Genomic DNA, 19,246 nt, shown 5'->3' with positions numbered 1-19,246 from the left:
AGGTATCGGTATACATTAAGTTCCACCAAAGAAATTATTGGTAAGGTACCAGATGGATATTGTGCTAAGATAATACAACCAGAAACTTGCATGTACCAGATGGAAGAACCTGAGATAGGATTATTTGCAAGGGAAATGTGTTGAATGATAATGATGCATACTATTCCTTATTTTCTCCCCGACAATGTATATTTTATATGTGGAAGAAAAGCATATAAGTGGCTCTCCGAGTTCCGAAGGTTTGTGTTACCTGGGAAGAGTAGTCCCAGAGGTTATGACCCTCACACATGTTAAAATGCTTGGCATTCATAAAAAACACCATCACCATATCTTCACACGCAGTATGAACACAGAGGCAAAAGAAATATGATACCTGGTGATGTGCATAAAGCCACTCAGTTAATTAGTGAGACAACTGGCTTTCAAGTTTTAGTAGCATTGGATCCCACCAGGATCGCTCGGGGTACACAAAATTTTAGATATATCCAAGATCTTGCTAAATTGATAGATAATATCTTTGAGATGTATGATGACACCTTCAGGTATACAGGTAGGGAATTGCAAGCGTACAAGAAAGAATTGGTGCAACACAGACTAGTATTAAATTATTTAACAGCTGTCACTGGGGGGTACTGCGTAACTTTGGCCACCCAATTTTGAGTGAAGTATTGCACCTATGTCACCAATGATACCAGCGAGCCCAAGGAGGTGATAGACCGGAAGATGGATGAAATTCTGCAGCTAAAATGGGAATTTCGAAAGAACCATAATGCTTCAGTGGCTGAAGTAGAGGAGAAGGTAGAGGAATGGGTTTCATGGTTGAACCAAGTGAAATGGTTCTCAGGCCTAGGGGAATGGGTCCAGGAAATGATCGCAAGCATAGGTAAACTCCTGATCCTTATACTAGTTGTCATCATAGTAATTGGCATATGTGTCCGGTGTGTTCTAACTTCCTACTGTATTGAAGTGTGGAAAATGTAAAGATCAGGTAAATAGGAAGAACAAAATTATGATGGTGGTCAGTAATGACAATATGAATACTGAGGTAAATATAGAGCTGCATTACAACCCTGAACTAGGAAATACCATCATATAATTTACTATATTTAGACGTGCACAAAATGTATTATTAAAATGTTATTTTAACACCTCAATTAATGTAAGTCCCTATTCCCCCTCAAGACTTCCTTTATAGAATTGATGCATCCCCACATCACTCCCATGATCTTCCAAGATCTGCTGTGTGCGTATAATGGTAGTTTTATGTCCCCTCCCAGAGACACATTTTTGATGGATTAAGAACCACCTTGTGCCATCCCATAATAACATTAAGTGATATGTCCTAATGTAAGCCTAAATTAAGTGTAAAACCAGTGTATGATAGCATGTTGGTTGCTATCAAAGGGTGGACTGTCGAAGCTGAGTAATTGGCTGAGACAGAATCAGTTTAAAATTAGATTGGAACGACGCCATCTTGCGAATGGCCACAAGACACCATCTTAAAAATGTGATCTGCACGACGCCATTTTGCTGATGGCCGCCCGGCGCCATTTTAGAGAAACTCACATTTAAGTACATACGGCGATGCTATTATTAGCATCATGCGATCGCATATTTCACCATACCCCATACACACATTAAATGCACACAGTTGCGCTGTTAACATGACACACATTAGCGAATGCATAATATCCTGCATTTGAACGCTGTTTATTAGCTTCATGCGTACGCATCTACCCCAAGTTAACTAGCGTCTTTTCCCAAACCCCTAGCACTTACACACTGCATACTCATGTAAAAGGTTCCATAGCGTCAAAGTGTAATATTCAAAGTTTGTTCATTTATTACTAATGTTGTGAAATAAAGACTATTTAATATCTAAGGTTTAGTACATAATAAGCAAACCGTGTTTGGTTTTGTACTGATCTACTCTGTCTCAACAGCTTTCCGGTATCATCGGTGAGAAGATCGCAACATTCATTCTCAACTTATGGACTGTAGAGAGTTAAAACACTAAAATGTACTTTGTAATGTTAGCAGCTTAGATTTGCATGCGGCGGGAAAAAGGAGGCAAAAGGCTGTCGGAGGCTGATCTGTGTCCATTTGAATCGACCTGTTAAATGTCCTGTAACAGATACACCGTGATGGAGAACGAATGGGATCACAACAAACCTCCCTATTGTATTGCCTATTTCTGTAAGGGTATAAATGTGTGTTCTGACCCCCAATCTGGAGTCTTCTTGCTGATGCTGTTGACGGAGGTTTCTTGTTGATGCCGGTATCTGGCCCCAGAGCGTGTGCGTATGTATAACTGTTTCTTGGGTCTGTATAATTTCTTTGCGCTAAATTGTCTTTAGATCACAGCGTGTAACCTACTGTTTTTTATGTTGAATAATAACCTTTGTGCGTTGGAAACACATTTCTCAAAGTCTAAAGGCATTTATTTTACTGTATGACTGCGTACGCAAATAGCGACAATTCTAGGAGGTATAGGCAGGATTTAGAAGGTATAGGCAGGAGTGTATAGAGGTTTAAACTCAGTATCCTTACCAGTGTGTTTCAACGCCATTGCAGGGGTGTGCATAAATTTTCCACTGCGATGCAATACGCAGTCTGAGGCCTGATAGTGTGCGATGAGGTTAGCAATTCCTGAGTAAGGTCAGAGCTTGTGCAAGTGTGCGTGAGGTTGCGATGGTACTCACTTGTACCGATGGTTTTGCAGTCTTGCTAAACATTACGGATGTGTGCTGCGTAAAGTGGGCGTCCTTGTGTAGGGCTGCGAGGGCACAGCGATCGCAGTGTATTAGCATACTATCGCATTGAGACTGCGTGCGTAATCGCTATTAATTACGTTGTGTACGGTAGTGAATCAGGCCCATAGATGTAGTTATTCTCACTGAATTCAGAGTTAGCTGCAACTATAACTACATCCACTTGTGAAAATAGCCGTCATCACCATTAGTGCGGCCTTGCCCCCATCCCTGTCCTTGGTGCAGACTTGCCCCATCCCTGTCCTTGGTGCAGACTTGCCCCATCCCTGTCCTTGGTGCAGACTTGCCCCCATCCCTGTCCTTGGTGCAGACTTGCCCCATCCCTGTCCTTGGTGCAGACTTGCCCCATCCCTGTCCTTGGTGCAGACTTGCCCCCATCCCTGTCCTTGGTGCAGACTTGCCACATCCCTGTCCTTGGTGCAGACTTGCCCCATCCCTGTCCTTGGTGCAGACTTGCCCCATCCCTGTCCTTGGTGCAGACTTGCCCCATCCCTGTCCTTGGTGAAGGCGACCTGTCTAAACTCCGTACAATCTCTGTGAACGCTCACTGAATAGCCCTAAGTTCCATCTACACACCCATGATGACACATGCGGCTCAGAAACGGGTGATTTTTAAAAAAAAATCCAAAGGCAGAGATGGTCAATACTGAATCCAGCCTCTAACTTCAGTTCAAACCAACAGACCATTTATATAACACAAAGTCATCATTGCACGGAAATAAAAACTGCCATAGAGATAAAAGAAGTTTTGATACATATTTCATAAAGTGCTAATTATTGTACAAGGCATTTATATTTCCATTGCTGCTGTACCAATGAGCAGGGGCGTTATTTTCTATAATGGCTGCAGAGTGTGCAGGGCACATGTACCTGGGTTCAGAGGGGCCCACACCGCACACATCCTGCACTCATATTTTTAATACTGACCTCTGGAGTCCGACATTGGTGCTGATGTCAGCGCTGTCAAATTCACCTGGGAAATTGTCGCCGCGGCATGCGCAGTGGGGAAAACACAGGGAAGATGGACATGGCGCCATTTTCCCGATGACCTGCGCATGCGCTCTAAACTCTGGGCACACTCGACCTGTGCGGCGCTGACGGCCGCCGAAGTGAGAGGAGGGGGCCCCGGACAGAGACTGCACACGGGTCCCCTCCTCTCTTGAAACGCCCCTGCCAATGAGGTTAGATCGTGATAGTTGCGGTAGTAAATGACAGTTGTCTTTTAACATTAAACATACTTTGTTGTGTCACCAGGATATCAGCGGGAGCTCTCCTATAAACACTCTGATGGATCGTACAGCGCCTTCGGAGATTCTGATGGTGACGGGAGCACTTGGTGAGATCTTACTTACCTATCCAGTGTCAGATCACCCTTGGAGTCCCACGTCGGCGCCGGTGTCAGCGCTGTCAAAAACTTGTCTATGCCAAAGTCTCTCTCTCTCTGTCTCTCTCTCTCTGGGCCTGATTCAGAGCCGGACGCTCTGACAAGAGCGCTCGCTCTGAATCAGGGCCGTCCTACCTAAAATTGGAGCGGCCTCCTGGCCACCCACAGCTTATGCGAGCGGCCAAAAAGATGGTCGCGATGGTCAAGACCATCGCAACCATTGGGCTTGCGACGAGACCCTTGCAGTAGGGTCTCGTTGTCCGCAAGCCCGGAGTGCTTTTGGCTCTATCACAGTCAAAAACACTCCACTGACATCACTAGTGATGTCAGTGGGGCCGGACCCAGACGGTAGGCGTTCCCATGGGAACGCCTCCGTCTGGGCAGCCACGCCTCCGTCTGGGCAGCCACGCCTCCGTCTGGGCAGCCACGCCCCTGGCACGCCCACCAAAGGGGGCGTGCTGTCACTCACCATCGACAGCACGCCCCCTTTGGTGCGAGACCCGTAACGACGGCATGGCCGTCGTTATTCGGGTCTCGCGCATGCGCACGACAAAGCAGCCTCCGTTGTGCGCATGCGCACTTGGGCAACATCGACCCGCTTGCGAGCGCTCAGCGCTCGCGAGCGGGTCTGAATAAGGCCCTCTGTCTCTCTCTCTCTATGTCTCTCTCTCTGGCCCTCATTCAGAGGCGGTCGCAAGAAGCGATCGCTCTCTCTGAATGAGGGCGGCCGCCTCCTTTTTTTTAGTGCGGCCCCCTGGTCGTTAGCTAAGCTGTGGGTGAACACCATCGCGACCATCGGGGCTTGCGATGAGACCCTAAGGTTGGGTCTCGGCAACCGCAAGCCCCAGGGAGCTTCCTGCTCTGATCGAGCAGGAAGCTCCCCACTGACATCACTGATGATGTCAGTGCAGCCGCCCACAAAACGGTAGCGCCTCCGTTTTGGAAACCACCCCCCCGGCCTGCCTACAAAACGGGGCGAGCTGTCGATCAACATCGACAGCCACCCCTTTTGTAGAGAGCTCCAGAGCGAGAGAGTTTCTCTCTCGCCCCAGGGCTTGCGCACGCGCAGTGCCGCCGCTGTGCGTCCGCAGGGCTAACCATTGACCCGGTTGCGAGTGCATCGGCGCTTGCGACAGGGTCTGAATGAGACCCTCTGTCTCTCTCTCTGTCTCTCTCTGGGCCTGATTCAGAGCCGGACGCTCTGAAAGTGTGCTCGCTCTGAATCAGGGCGTTTTTTTTTTTTTTGGGTGACCACCCACAGCTAAAGCGAGCAACCACGATGATGGTCGCGATGGTCAAGACCATCGCGACCATCGGGTTTGCGACGAGACCCTTGTGGTAGGGTCTCGTGGCCGCAAGCCCCAGAGAGCTTCTGGCTCAAATTGAGCCGGAAGCTCTCCCACTGACATTACTGGTGATGTCAGTGGGGCCGCCCCCAAATGGTAGGCGTTCTCATGGGAACGCCTCTGTTTGGGCAACCACCCCCTGGCCCGCCCATCAAAAGGGGCGAGCTGTCACTCAACATCGACAGCTCGCCCCCTTTGGTGCGAGACCCGGAGCGACGGAGTATCCATCGCTAGCCGGGTCTCGCGCATGCGCACGACGGAGCCGGCCCCATCGTGCACATGCACTGTGGGCCACCATCGACCCGGTTGCGAGCGCTCAGCGCTTGCGACCGGGTCTGAATCAGGCCCTCTGTCTGTCTGTCTCTCTCTTGTCTGTCTGTCTCTCTCTCTGTCTCTCTTTCTATCTCTGTCTACAGGGGCAAACGCAGGATTTGTAAGGGGGGGTTTCTGTATGTATATATATATATATATATATATATATATATATATAAAAAAATAAATAAATATATATATATATATATATATATATATACCACCCACATGCCCGTCACACATGGATAGTTACATTTTTGCAATGTATTGTGTAAGTGTAGTTGTATTAGCGATTTGGACTGCCCCCCTCCTCCCCTCCCGCACACATACACTCAGAGCAGGTTACAGACACTTACACTGCACATTACACACAGACATTTACATTGCAGATTACACACACTTACACTGCACATTACACAGACACACAATGCACATTACACACTGCAGATTACACACAGGCATTTACACTGCACATTAAACACATACACACTGCACATTGCACACTGACACACACTGCACATTACACATTGCACACTGACATACACTGCACATTACACACAGACACTTACACTGCACATTACACACAGACACTCAGCGCACATTAGACACAGACACTTACACTGCACATTATACACATACACACACTGCACATTACACTGCACATTACACACAGACACTTACACTGCACATTACAAACAGACACTCAGAGCACATTAGACACAGACACTTACACTGCACATTATACACATACACACACTGCACATTGCACACTGACACACACTGCACATTACACACAGACACTCAGAGCACATTACACACATACACTTACACTGCACATTACACACATAAACTCAGCAGATTACACACTGACACACACTGCACATTACACACAGACACTCAGAGCACATTACACACATACACTTACACTGCACATTACACACATAAACTCAGCAGATTACACACAGACATACACTGCACATTACACACAGACACTTACACTGCACATTACACACAGGCACTCAGCGCACATTAGACACAGACACTTACACTGCACATTATACACATACACACACTGCACATTACACTGCACATTACACACAGACACTTACACTGCACATTACAAACAGACACTCAGAGCACATTAGACACAGACACTTACACTGCACATTATACACATACACACACTGCACATTGCACACTGACACACACTGCACATTACACACAGACACTCAGAGCACATTACACACATACACTTACACTGCACATTACACACATAAACTCAGCAGATTACACACAGACATACACTGCACATTACACACAGACACCATGCACTGCACATTACACACACTCTGACTACAGACCATCTCCCCCCACACCCATGGTATAAACAGAGCTGGGAGGTGCAGTACCCGTGATGATGTTTGTGGCTGTGCTAATTACATGCTGCCCGGAGTGCAGATGAGGAGGAGTGCAGTGAGTGACATCACCGGCACTCAAGGGCACATGGGAGCTCCCCAGTACTGCTCTCAGCCATCCCCATAGCTACGCGGAGCTGCCCAGTCGGAGCTCACAGAACGGCCTGATGAGACAGAGACAAAGCTCTCTGTCTCACTTTATAAAAAACAAATAAATACTTGTGAGCTGCGGGGATGGAATGGCCTGGCAGGGGGGGTTTCTAGGTACTCAGAACCCCCCCTGCGTGCGCTACTGGTCTATGTCTCTCTCTCTCTCTCTGTCTCTCTCTTGTGTTATTTCCTACTTTCACAGAGCCTATTTATTGTGGTTTAGTTCCCTGCAATATACGTCCTCTCAACCCCCAGCCAGCAACAAAAATGAAGTGTCACCTCGGCCTCTTCTTGCTATTTCCATAACAGTCTATGTACATATCCTGCACTCCAGCACTGCCGCTGGGTTTGGAAGCCATATTGCAGGAATGTGAGCATTCTGAATCGCCAACAAATAACAAAATGCGCGACTGCATTTCAGGGATATATTTTGCCCAAATCAATGGGCTTTAAGTCGCCGTTGTATTTCACTTGCACACTCCCTCCACCCACTTATACTTCAGCGATTGTATTTGCAAGCTTTATCCACTTAACTCTTTTTGTCCCCAGGCTGACTGGATTCGTGATGAAGTGTTTCTACCAGGCTAAGAACTACATATTTATTGATGACAATGTCCTGATAAAGGCAGTGGCTTGGCTGGGTGACCACCAGCAGACTGACGGCTGTTTCATTAGCATTGGGAAACTATTTCACACGCTCATGAAGGTAACAGACATGGAAACTCAGTGTATGGAGTACAGAGCCCGTTGAGTGACAATGACACGTTAGCCATACTATATGTGTGGTACCCAGGTGTTGTAGTGGCACAGATAAGTTAGGTGTAGATGGTACCTTACAGCTGAGATGGCAGTTCCAGTATATCTTCCTATTCCTTTGGCAGTGACTCCATGAGCTTTACTTGCCCCAGGCTGTAGCAGAGAAGCAAGTATCCCACACACAGTAACATGACATAACATGATAGTCTTGGTAATGACTCCATGAGCTTTACCCACCTCAGGCTGTAGCAGAGAGGCTAGCCCCACACACACAGTAACATGACATAACGTGATGATCTTGGCAATGACTCCATGAGCTTTACCCACCTCAGGCTGTAGCAGAGAGGCTAAACCCCAACACACAGTAACATGACATAACGTGATGGTCTTGGCAATGACTCCATGAGCTTTACCCACCTCAGGCTGTAGCAGAAAGGCTAGCCCCACACCCACAGTAATATGACATAACGTGAAGGTCTTGGTAAATAGAATAATCATATAGATTTATTAAACGGGGGTAGGAGGACATAGGTCCAGGGCAGGTCACTGTATGAAAATAATGATCACCTTACATGTGACAGGAGATTGCAGACAAACAAGGAATATAGCAATTTCAGCACAGTAGTTGGCAATACAGTAGTGACTAGGCAATGGGCTAAACGCGGGATCGCATGTGCAGATTCCTGACATATGGGAATCTGTGATCAGCAGTGCACAGCTGGATCAGGCCCTCAGTCTCTTGCACAAGTCAGGATTACAAAGTACTTGTAATATAGCAGATCTCAGTATCAGGGGTATCACATGTTTCTCGGATGTCACAGAGGTGAAGCTTAACCATGGTTACCATTACTGTATGTCAGGTTCTTCTATTAAAAAAAAATATTTTTAATAATTGAAAAGTATAATGTTCTGTAACCAATGCGCTGGTACATAACATTTACAACTGAGCACCACGGGGGCACAAACTTGACCGAAAATAGATTTACTGTAATGTGCACTTGTGTTATTTTCTCAGGGTGGAGTGGAGGATGACCTGTCGCTGTCCGCGTACATCACTGCTGCCTTACTTGAACGTGGTTTGCCTGGGAATGTGAGTGCATTGCAAACTCCCAATGTATGGCTCTTGATCTGTCATTTACTATACAATGCACAAAAACAATGGTAGAAATTAGAATAATTAAAAAATATATGTTTAAAAGTCAGTGAACACTACCTTTAGCTTTGAAAACAATTCATGAACATTTAAATAAGCCCCAAGCCAAATTTACTGTACAGGAACAGGCTACAGTTCCAATTAAAAAAAGTAATTATATATATATATAGACAGATCCCACCAACATGATTATACACCGTCACACACTAAATTACTTGTCCGTGCATTATTTCCCAATGACCGCACACCTAATACATGATCTGCTTCCCATGTTATCAAAACATCATCACAAAACTACAGCTCTATCACTCCGCAAGTGTAAACAATAACGTCTCTCACAGAGACACGGTGCACAGAAAAGCAGCACATCGATACCTCACTGACAGCAGCACATCACTGCCTCACTGAAAGACATACACATCGCTACCTCACTGACAGCAGCACATCACTGCCTCACTGACAGACATACACATCACTCCCTCACTGACAGCAGCACATCACTGCCTCACTGACAGCAGCACATCACTGCCTCACTGACAGACATACACATCACTGCCTCACTGACAGACATACACTTCACTGCCTCACTGACAGACATACACATCACTGCCTCACTGACAGACATACATATCACTGCCTCACTGATAGACATACACATCACTGCCTCACTGACAGCAGCACACCACTGCCTCACTGACAGACATACACATCACTGCCTCACTGACAGCAGCACATCACTGCCTCACTGACAGCAGCACATCACTGCCTCACTGACCGCAGCACATCACTGCCTCACTGACAGTAATACACATCACTGCCTCACTGCCAGAAATATACATCACTGCCTCACTAACTGTAATACACATCACTGCCTCACTGACAGACATACACTTCACTGCCTCACTGACAGCAGCACATCACTGCCTCACTGACAGAAATATACATCACTGCCTCACTGCCAGAAATATACATCACTGCCTCACTAACTGTAATACACATCACTGCCTCACTGACAGACATACACTTCACTGCCTCACTGACAGACATACACATCACTGCCTCACTGACAGACATACATATCACTGCCTCACTGATAGACATACATATCATTGCCTCACTGACAGAAATACACATCACTGCCTCACTGACAGACATACATATCATTGCCTCACTGACATACACATCATTGCCTCACTGACATACACATCACTGCCTCACTGACAGACATACACATCACTGCCTCACTGACAGACATACACATCACTGCCTCACTGACATACACATCACTGCCTCACTGACAGACATACACATCACTGCCTCACTGACAGACATACACATCACTGCCTCACTGACAGAAATATACATCACTGCCTCACTGACAGAAATATACATCACTGCCTCACTAACTGTAATACACATCACTGCCTCACTGACAGACATACATATCATTGCCTCACTGACATACACATCACTGCCTCACTGACAGACATACACATCACTGCCTCATTGACATACACATCACTGCCTCACTGACAGACATACACATCACTGCCTCATTGACAGACAAAGACATCACTGCCTCACTGACAGCAGCACATCACTGCCTCACTGACAGTAATACACATCACTGCCTCACTGACCGCAGCACATCACTGCCTCACTGACAGACATACACATCACTGCCTCACTAACATACACATCACTGCCTCACTGACATACACATCACTGCCTCACTGACAGACATAAACATCACTGCCTCACTGACAGACATACACATCACTGCCTCACTGACAGACATACACATCACTGCCTCACTGACATACACATCACTGCCTCACTGACAGACATACACATCACTGCCTCATTGACAGACATAGACATCACAGCCTCACTGACAGCAGCACATCACTGCCTCACTGACAGTAATACACATCACTGCCTCACTGACCGCAGCACATCACTGCCTCACTGACAGACATACACATCACTGCCACACTGACAGACATACACATCACTGCCTCACTGACATACACATCACTGCCTCACTGACATACACATCACTGCCTCACTGACAGACATACACATCACTGCCTCACTGACAGACATACACATCACTGCCACACTGACAGACATACACATCACTGCCACACTGACAGACATACACATCACTGCCTCACTGACATACACATCACTGCCTCACTGACATACACATCACTGCCTCACTGACAGACATACACATCACTGCCTCACTGACATACACATCACTGCCTCACTGACATACACATCACTGCCTCACTGACAGACATACCCATCACTGCCTCACTGACAGACATACCCATCACTGCCTCACTGACAGACATACACATCACTGCCTCACTGACAGACATACATATCACTGCCTCACTGACAGTAATACACATCACTGCCTCACTGACATATATACATATCACTGCCTCACTGACAGACATACACATCACTGCCTCACTGACAGACATACCCATCACTGCCTCACTGACAGACATACACATCACTGCCTCACTGACAGACATACATATCACTGCCTCACTGACAGTAATACACATCACTGCCTCACTGACATATATACATATCACTGCCTCACTGACAGACATACACATCACTGCCTCACTGACAGACATACACATCACTGCCACACTGACAGACATACACATCACTGCCACACTGACAGACATACACATCACTGCCTCACTGACATACACATCACTGCCTCACTGACATACACATCACTGCCTCACTGACAGACATACACATCACTGCCTCACTGACAGTAATACACATCACTGCCTCACTGACAGACATACACATCACTGCCACACTGACAGACATACACATCACTGCCTCACTGACAGACATACCCATCACTGCCTCACTGAGGAAAATACAATTTCTGATTGAAAAAATGTCAGGAAATGCCAAAATTGCAGACACCAATCCTCACTAAAGATGACTGGTACAATGATAATCTATTCAAAGAACTTATCTGAGCAGCCACTTTATGAATGTTAACCATTTAAATGTTTGTTCATTAAAAAGAATTCAAATGAAGCAGCCAGTGCAGAACTATTCTGTTCTGTATATGTTCTACATCATCTCCACATAGAACTATTTTGGCACAATAGGCCTCGTGTCACAACGTGCATATATCAGACTGTGACTGCACACCCAAGAGTGGTATATCTATTATATTACAAAATATATATGTATTACTTTTCTATACAAAAAATATGAAGAAAAGTATATACAGTATTTCCAGCTCTTGAACAACTGGTCGCCTCTAAACATTTAAATTTTAATGCTATTGAGGTTTTCGTTTACCTGATTTTATTATGTTACTTTTGTGCCGACATTTATGCATTTATTTATTTTATATTCTTATTTGTCAGGTATTGATACGTTCCACATATCGAAGTTATAAAATAAAAATATATTGCAATAACCCTACCTAGGGAACAAGAGTGAATGTATATGTTTATAAACCCACCAGGACACCTTGCTCGATCAGGCCCTCTCCTGTCTGAGAGACAAAGTGAATGGATCATTGAACCCTTACACCATGGCTCTCCTGGCATACACCTTTGCGCTGGCCGATGACGTGGTCACCCGACAGATGCTTCTGGACAAACTGCTCCCGCTGGCAATCTCCTCGGGTAATATGAGTCTGGGGGAAGGGTGGGATATAGAACTGGCTGAACAAAATGGTAGAAGCTATTGACACCCATTTTTTAGTCCCCAATTACTGACGTATGAACAGATTATCTAGATTGTCAAACTGAGTAATTCTTGTCCGGATAGGGTGAAATATTGAAAGTTTAATATTACTAAAGTAGGAATCAATCGGCCACCCAGGGAGCTGTTTAATGCAGAATAGGTTTATAGTAGTATCTGCTATAAAGCAGTAAAAATAGGAAGACTCTCATAGCCTAGAAAACAAAATATACAGTATCTACTCCAACAATAAATCTAATTTTATGTATATGTAAATATGTATACAGTATATTACAGTCTCTTATTGCGCTGTTCATGGCTGGTGTCACAGAGTTACCTGTTTCAGGTGTTGGTGGAGGATCTACAGGAGGTGAGCGTAGCAGGAGCTGAGGAGGCTGTATATAACTCTTTCTCATGTGGGTTTGAGTAGCAGTGAGAACTGCTTTTGGCAAAGGGGTAGCAACAATGGACAGGTTAGATGCGACTGGGAAGAATTGAACCAGTCCATCAGGAGTAACTTGCAGAACTGGACTGGACCAGCTAGAATAACTTGCAGAATCGGACTGGAACCGGCAGGTAAACTTGCAGAATCGGACTGGGACCGGCAGGAGGAACTTGCAGAACCGGACTGCAACCAGCAGGAAAACTTGCAGAACTAGACTGGGACTGGAACTAGCAGGAAGAGCTTGCAGAACCAGACTGGAACTGGCAAGAGAACTTGCAGAACTGGACTGGGACAGGCAGGAGGAGCTTGCAGAACCGGACTGGAACTGACAGGAAAATTTGCAGAACCGGACTGGGACCGGCAGGAGAACTTGCAGAACTGGACGGGACCAGGTAGAATAACTTGCTGAATCAGACTGGGACTGGCTGGAGTAACTTGCAGAACCAGACTGGGACCAGCAGGGGTAACTTGCAGAACTGGACTGGAACCGGCAGGAAGAACTTGCAGAACCGGACTGGGACTGGCAGGAAGAGCTTCAGGAACCAGACTGGAACTGGCAGGAAAACTTGCAGAACCGGACTGGGATCGGCAGGAGGAACTTACAGAACCTGACTGGAACTGGCAGTAAAACTTGCAGAGCTGGACTGGAACTGCCATGAAAACTTGCAGAACCGGACTGGAACCAGCAGGAGTAACTGCAGAACCGGACTGGAACCGGCAGGAGAAACTTGCAGAACTGGACTGGAACCAGCAGGAGTAACTGAAGAACCGGGCTGGGACCGGCAGGAAGAGCTTGCAGAACCGGACTGGAACCAGCAGGAGTAACTGAAGAACCGGGCTGGGACCGGCAGGAAGAGCTTGCAGAACCGGACTGGAACTGGCAGGAGTGACTGCTGAACCGGACTGGAACTGCAGGAGCCTAGAATAGTTAGCACAAATACTGTGAGACTGCAACAGAGTAACCTGTCTCACCGCAGGTAGTAACTATTGTTCAGCCACCGGCTACTTGCATCCAGCTCCCTTTTATCCCCCTTGCTGATGCAGGATTGGTGGAGTCTCTGTCCAGGACTGTGAGTGGTAGAGCTGGGTCAGCTGACCCATTCCAACATGGCACACCCATGGAGAGGACGGCGGGGTAGAAACGCGGCCGGGAATCCAACCCCAGAACTGCCGGCTGCACACTGGATCTCCCTGAGCGGCCCCGCAACCACTCCCAGTACTGCACTCTGCGGACAGGTAAAAGCACGGAGCGCCGGCGCCATGTTCTGGCAGCTGTCTTCCATTGTTCTATTCTGCAAGCACTAGTCCTGCAACCAGTGCACTTTTTTTCCCATCTCCCATCAGGGTACAGGTTTATTGAGTGTGGATTTACTTCCTATCCCTCCTTCCTCCTTATCACTAATCATAGTGATTCACACTGTCCCACCCTTTGCTTCGTCCATACTCCACCTTTCTTTTGGTTCCGTGATGGTTATCCCATGTACTGAAGTAAAATTGTGTAGTTTAATCTCTGGACAGCTCTGTGGGCACCTTGTACAGGGTTTGTGAAGGGGGAACTAGAGGGCGTTGCAAAAGCCTGCTGTGGTGTAGTCGGGCAGTTACCTCAGCCACTTGCTCTCACCTTCAGGCCGCCGATGACGGTCCTAGACTCAGGTCGGATGCCGACAGTAAAGGCTGAAACTGCTCCTCACGGACCCTGTAAGGAAAACACCTGCTGTGCCAGGATCAGTAGATGGTCATCATTGGCACTTTCGGCCTCAGACTGGTTACCACCTCAGTGCAAAGCACAGGGGTGCAACCCAAACGCAAACACCCAGAGGGGAAGGGGAAGGGATAATGCACACAACACAAATTACTCTCACCAAATACACTGGTCCCCTTGATGAACAAATGTTCCTGATCTTGACACATGCAAATGCACTACGACAACCCACCCATACAGATGTATTAGACTGACTTGATTTCTCTAGCGTGTACCACCCACAACATCCTGGCTTCTCCTTCACACGTCAGGCCTCAACTCCAGCTGACCTGGGGGATCACAACAATATTGCAGGCTGTGTGTAGTGCACTCCCGTAACACGCTACGTCTAGGCTTCCCCAGCAATGCATTTACACAATGATAAGGCAGTAACAGTTACAAACACTGTTGCGGAATAATTACAGAACCAAATATATCAACAGGTACCTCACCAACAGCCTACCTTTAGTGGGGGCCTGACTGCGGAGCTCTACAGTCAACGTGGATATATTACCAGATGGGAGGCCTTCCTGGTCATGCCCATCTAAATCAGGGGCCAGAACTACCGCTACAGGCCTAATGCCCTTCCGTGACCTCTAGTACCTAATAGCTATAGGGCCTAATGCCCTCTATGACTCGAGTCTGGTGCCCACCTAAACATTGGGGCCTTATACTTATCCTCTATAGGGCCTGCTGCCCTCTGCAGCCTCGGGCCTATTGCCCACCTAACATGTGGTTGCAATAACAATATCTATAGGGCCTAAGACCCCTTATACCTGGCTTAGTGCCTCCTGTCTAGTCAATACACTTCTATAGGGCCTAGTGCCCTTGTGGTTCGGCCTAATGCGGGGCACAAGCAAACAATGGGGCTAGAGCTCTCCGTGCATCGGGCCTACCACCCACTTAACAAAATCTTTAAACAAAACCACGGGGCCTAAAGCCCCCCTTCTGCTTCCTCGGGCCTACTGCCCACCTACTGTGCTTCAGGCCTAGTGCCTGGTGATGCCCTCAGGCCTTGTGACCAAACTTTGCTGATGGTTTAGGGGTAAACCAATGAAATTGGAGTTACCAGTCCTGAAGCCGAACTCTGGGCCTGATTCAGAGCCGGACACTCTTGAAGAGTACTCGCTCTGAATCAGGGCATTTTTTTTTTTGGGTTGTGGCCTCCTGGCCACTCGCTAAGCTGTGGGTGACCACCCACAGCTTTTGCGAGCGGCCAGGTGATGGTCACGATGGTCGCGACCATCGGGGCTTGCGACGAGACCCTTGTGGTAGGGTCTTGTCTGTAGCAAGCCCCAGAAAGCTTCCTGCTCTCCACTGACATAACTGGTGATGTCAGTGGTGCCCCCCACAAACGGCAGGTGTTCCTTAGGGAATGCCTCCGTTTGTGTAGCCACCCCCCCTGCCCGCCTCTAAAACGGGGCAAGATGTCAATCAAAATTGACAGCCACCCCCTTTTGGTGCGAGACCTGTAGCGACGGAGCGCCCGTCGCTGTCCGGGTCTCGCGCATGCGCACACCGGAGCCGGCTCAGGCGTGCACACGCGCATTGAGGGACCATCGACCCGCTTGCGGGTCTGAATCAGGCCCTCTGTGTGCATCACCCTCAGGGCTTTCTGCAGTCTCCACCTGGGGAGCAAAGGCCAGCGTCAAATCTTTTCCATCACACCCTGCCCCCTCAGGACTTACAGTGTGCGTCGCCTCCTTTGGCTTCACCTCGTGGACTGCAACCTCTTTTAGCTTTTTCGCAATGGCCGCCATATTCTGACTTCTCTCTTCAGGAGCTCTTGACTGCTTCTTTATGGTTTCGGATTGGCACCTCGTGCTGGCTGGTGTAAGCCTGCTTATGACGGATAACTTGCACCCAGCACGGGAATGGGGCAAATGGCGATGCTAATGTCGACGGCTGCAAAGCTGGTGTAAAACGAATGGGCTGTGCTGGCTTTCGCTTACAGACGCACGTACAACATTTGTCTTGGGCGCAATAATATACGCTACGTAGAAAATAGTGGTGCATTTTTGCTTACAAAAGTTATTCGTTTCTAGGAACGTTTTAGATATAAATGGATACTTGCTAATTGCTTATAATAAATACTTGAAATTATAATGGCCACACAATCTTAGTTAGAGAGAACAGTATTGATTGTAATTTATGTGTAGCTTAAACCTCAGTACTAATTCCTCCGATAACCCCTTCATCCTCTTTCTCCCAGGGGGTGACCTGCACTGGACGTACAATCTCCAGTCATCTAGCCAAGAATCAGCCGCCGTTGAGTTATCCTCTTACGTTCTGCTGGCGCTAATTACGAGCCCCTCAGTAAGCACCACAGAGATTCTAACAGCCTCCCAGATTGTCAGCTGGCTGATCAAACAGCAGAATTCCAACGGGGGATTCTCATCCACACAGGTAGCGCAGATGGCATTTTTATCAGGAGAACTAAAGAACAGATAACTGGGATTTGCTCTTTTCACAGTTTAATTGTGTGTTTTCCATCTGCCTTGCACAGGATACCGTTGTGGCTATTCAAGCGCTAGCCAAATACTCCAGAATCACCTTTGTCCCTGAAGCCAGCCTGTTAGTGAAAGTCTCAACGGTACTAGTGTCTCTAAAACAGTTCACGGTGGATACAACCAACCGGCTTCTTCTCCAGACAGCCCAGTTGCCCAAAATTCCTGGGAAATATAGCCTGCTCATTACAGGATCTGGCTGTGTCTACATCCAGGTGACCTAACCTATCTGTCTCCCTCTCAGAATTTTTTTTTTTTTATCGATAGGGTTGAGGGTAAGAATCTTTGTGATATCTGTCTTTTGAATCGGTCTCCAATAAGATGGCTACCACCCTACATAATATATTTCATGCACCTCTCCTGTGTTTTTCATCCATGTCTAACCGCAACATAGCAGAGCTATGCTGTGCTCTCTGTCATGGATACAAAGCAAGCAGAATATCCAGAAGCAAGTAATATAATTCTACTTGTTAGTATATAAACACATAGCAGTAGGAGCAAGCCGGAATAGTACGTGGGTGGTTCAATAAATAAGGTAACAAAATCTCTTTAAATTTATTCAACTCCACATAGTTCCCATACTTGTCTAAGCATTTGTTCCAGCGGTACACCAAGTCATCTATCACGGCGTAGAATAAATCAGTTTCAAGCACCTGAAGCCAGGACATGACGGCTTGCTGAACTTCACCATCGGTTGTGAATCGCCTTCCACCCATGTGCTTCTGTACTGGTCCAAAGAGATGGAAATCACTCGGTGCCAGGTCAGGGCTGTAGGGAGCATGGTCCAGTACCTCCCAATGGTAACACCATAGCTCACGCATGCGGTTAACTGAGTGCGGCCTGGTGTTATTGTGTAGCAATACAATGCCTGTTCGCAGCAACCCAGGTCATTTTCGACTAATTGCCCTTCGCAACCGGCAAAACGTGTCACAATAGCGGTCAGCATTCACAGTATCTCCCTTGTTGAGGAAATCAACAAGAAGCTCGTCCTTGTGGACCCAAAACCATGACCTTCTTTGCTGATGGAGTTGTTTTGAAATTATTGAAGGTGGTGATGACGCGTGTTTCCATGTCATGGATGCTTGCTTGGTCTCCGGTGTCACATGATGCACCCACGTCTCATCTCCTGTAACAATACTCTGCAGGAACTGCTCTCCCTCCTCATGGTACTGCGTCAAGTGCACGAGAGACAATCCCATCCTATTGGTTTTGTGAACTTCTGTGAGTTGCTTCAGTACCCTTTTTCCTGTACCCCAGTGCTCATGAACTATGTTGTGCATAGTACTCATGAGATGTTCAGTTTACCATCAATATCACGTTTGCGTCTGTCCTCCTGAATCAGACCTTCAATGCGGCACAAATTATCACATGTGGTGGACGTGCTTGGCCGGCCGGGTAGCTGTTCCTCTTGAACATCTGTCCTGCTGTCATCAGAGGCAGCGCACCAAACCCAAACCTGTTTCCGTGACATGACGCTATCACCGTACACCTCAACAAGTTGGCGATGAATTTCAGCTGCTGA

General features: G+C 47.2%; 1 protein-coding gene across 1 annotated transcript in view; it reads left to right on the top strand.

Moving 5' to 3' along the window:
* LOC148477861 (alpha-2-macroglobulin-like protein 1) overlaps positions 1–19,246 on the top strand; it is a 173,707-nt gene that overhangs the window by 131,393 nt on the left and 23,068 nt on the right. The window contains exons 27-32 of the mRNA XM_088456079.1: positions 4,026–4,107; positions 7,928–8,084; positions 9,150–9,224; positions 12,811–12,973; positions 17,430–17,623; positions 17,724–17,939. Of these exons, the coding sequence (XP_088312205.1) occupies positions 4,026–4,107; positions 7,928–8,084; positions 9,150–9,224; positions 12,811–12,973; positions 17,430–17,623; positions 17,724–17,939 (887 nt within the window). The remainder of the gene's footprint in view (positions 1–4,025; positions 4,108–7,927; positions 8,085–9,149; positions 9,225–12,810; positions 12,974–17,429; positions 17,624–17,723; positions 17,940–19,246) is intronic.

The sequence above is a fragment of the Taudactylus pleione genome, unplaced genomic scaffold, assembly GCF_031769625.1.
Source record: "Taudactylus pleione unplaced genomic scaffold, aTauple2 ptg000685l, whole genome shotgun sequence".
Classification (NCBI taxonomy): Eukaryota; Metazoa; Chordata; class Amphibia; order Anura; family Myobatrachidae; genus Taudactylus; species Taudactylus pleione.
The sequence above is the reverse complement of the archived record's forward strand: the minus strand, read 5'-3'. Positions and strand labels throughout refer to the sequence as shown.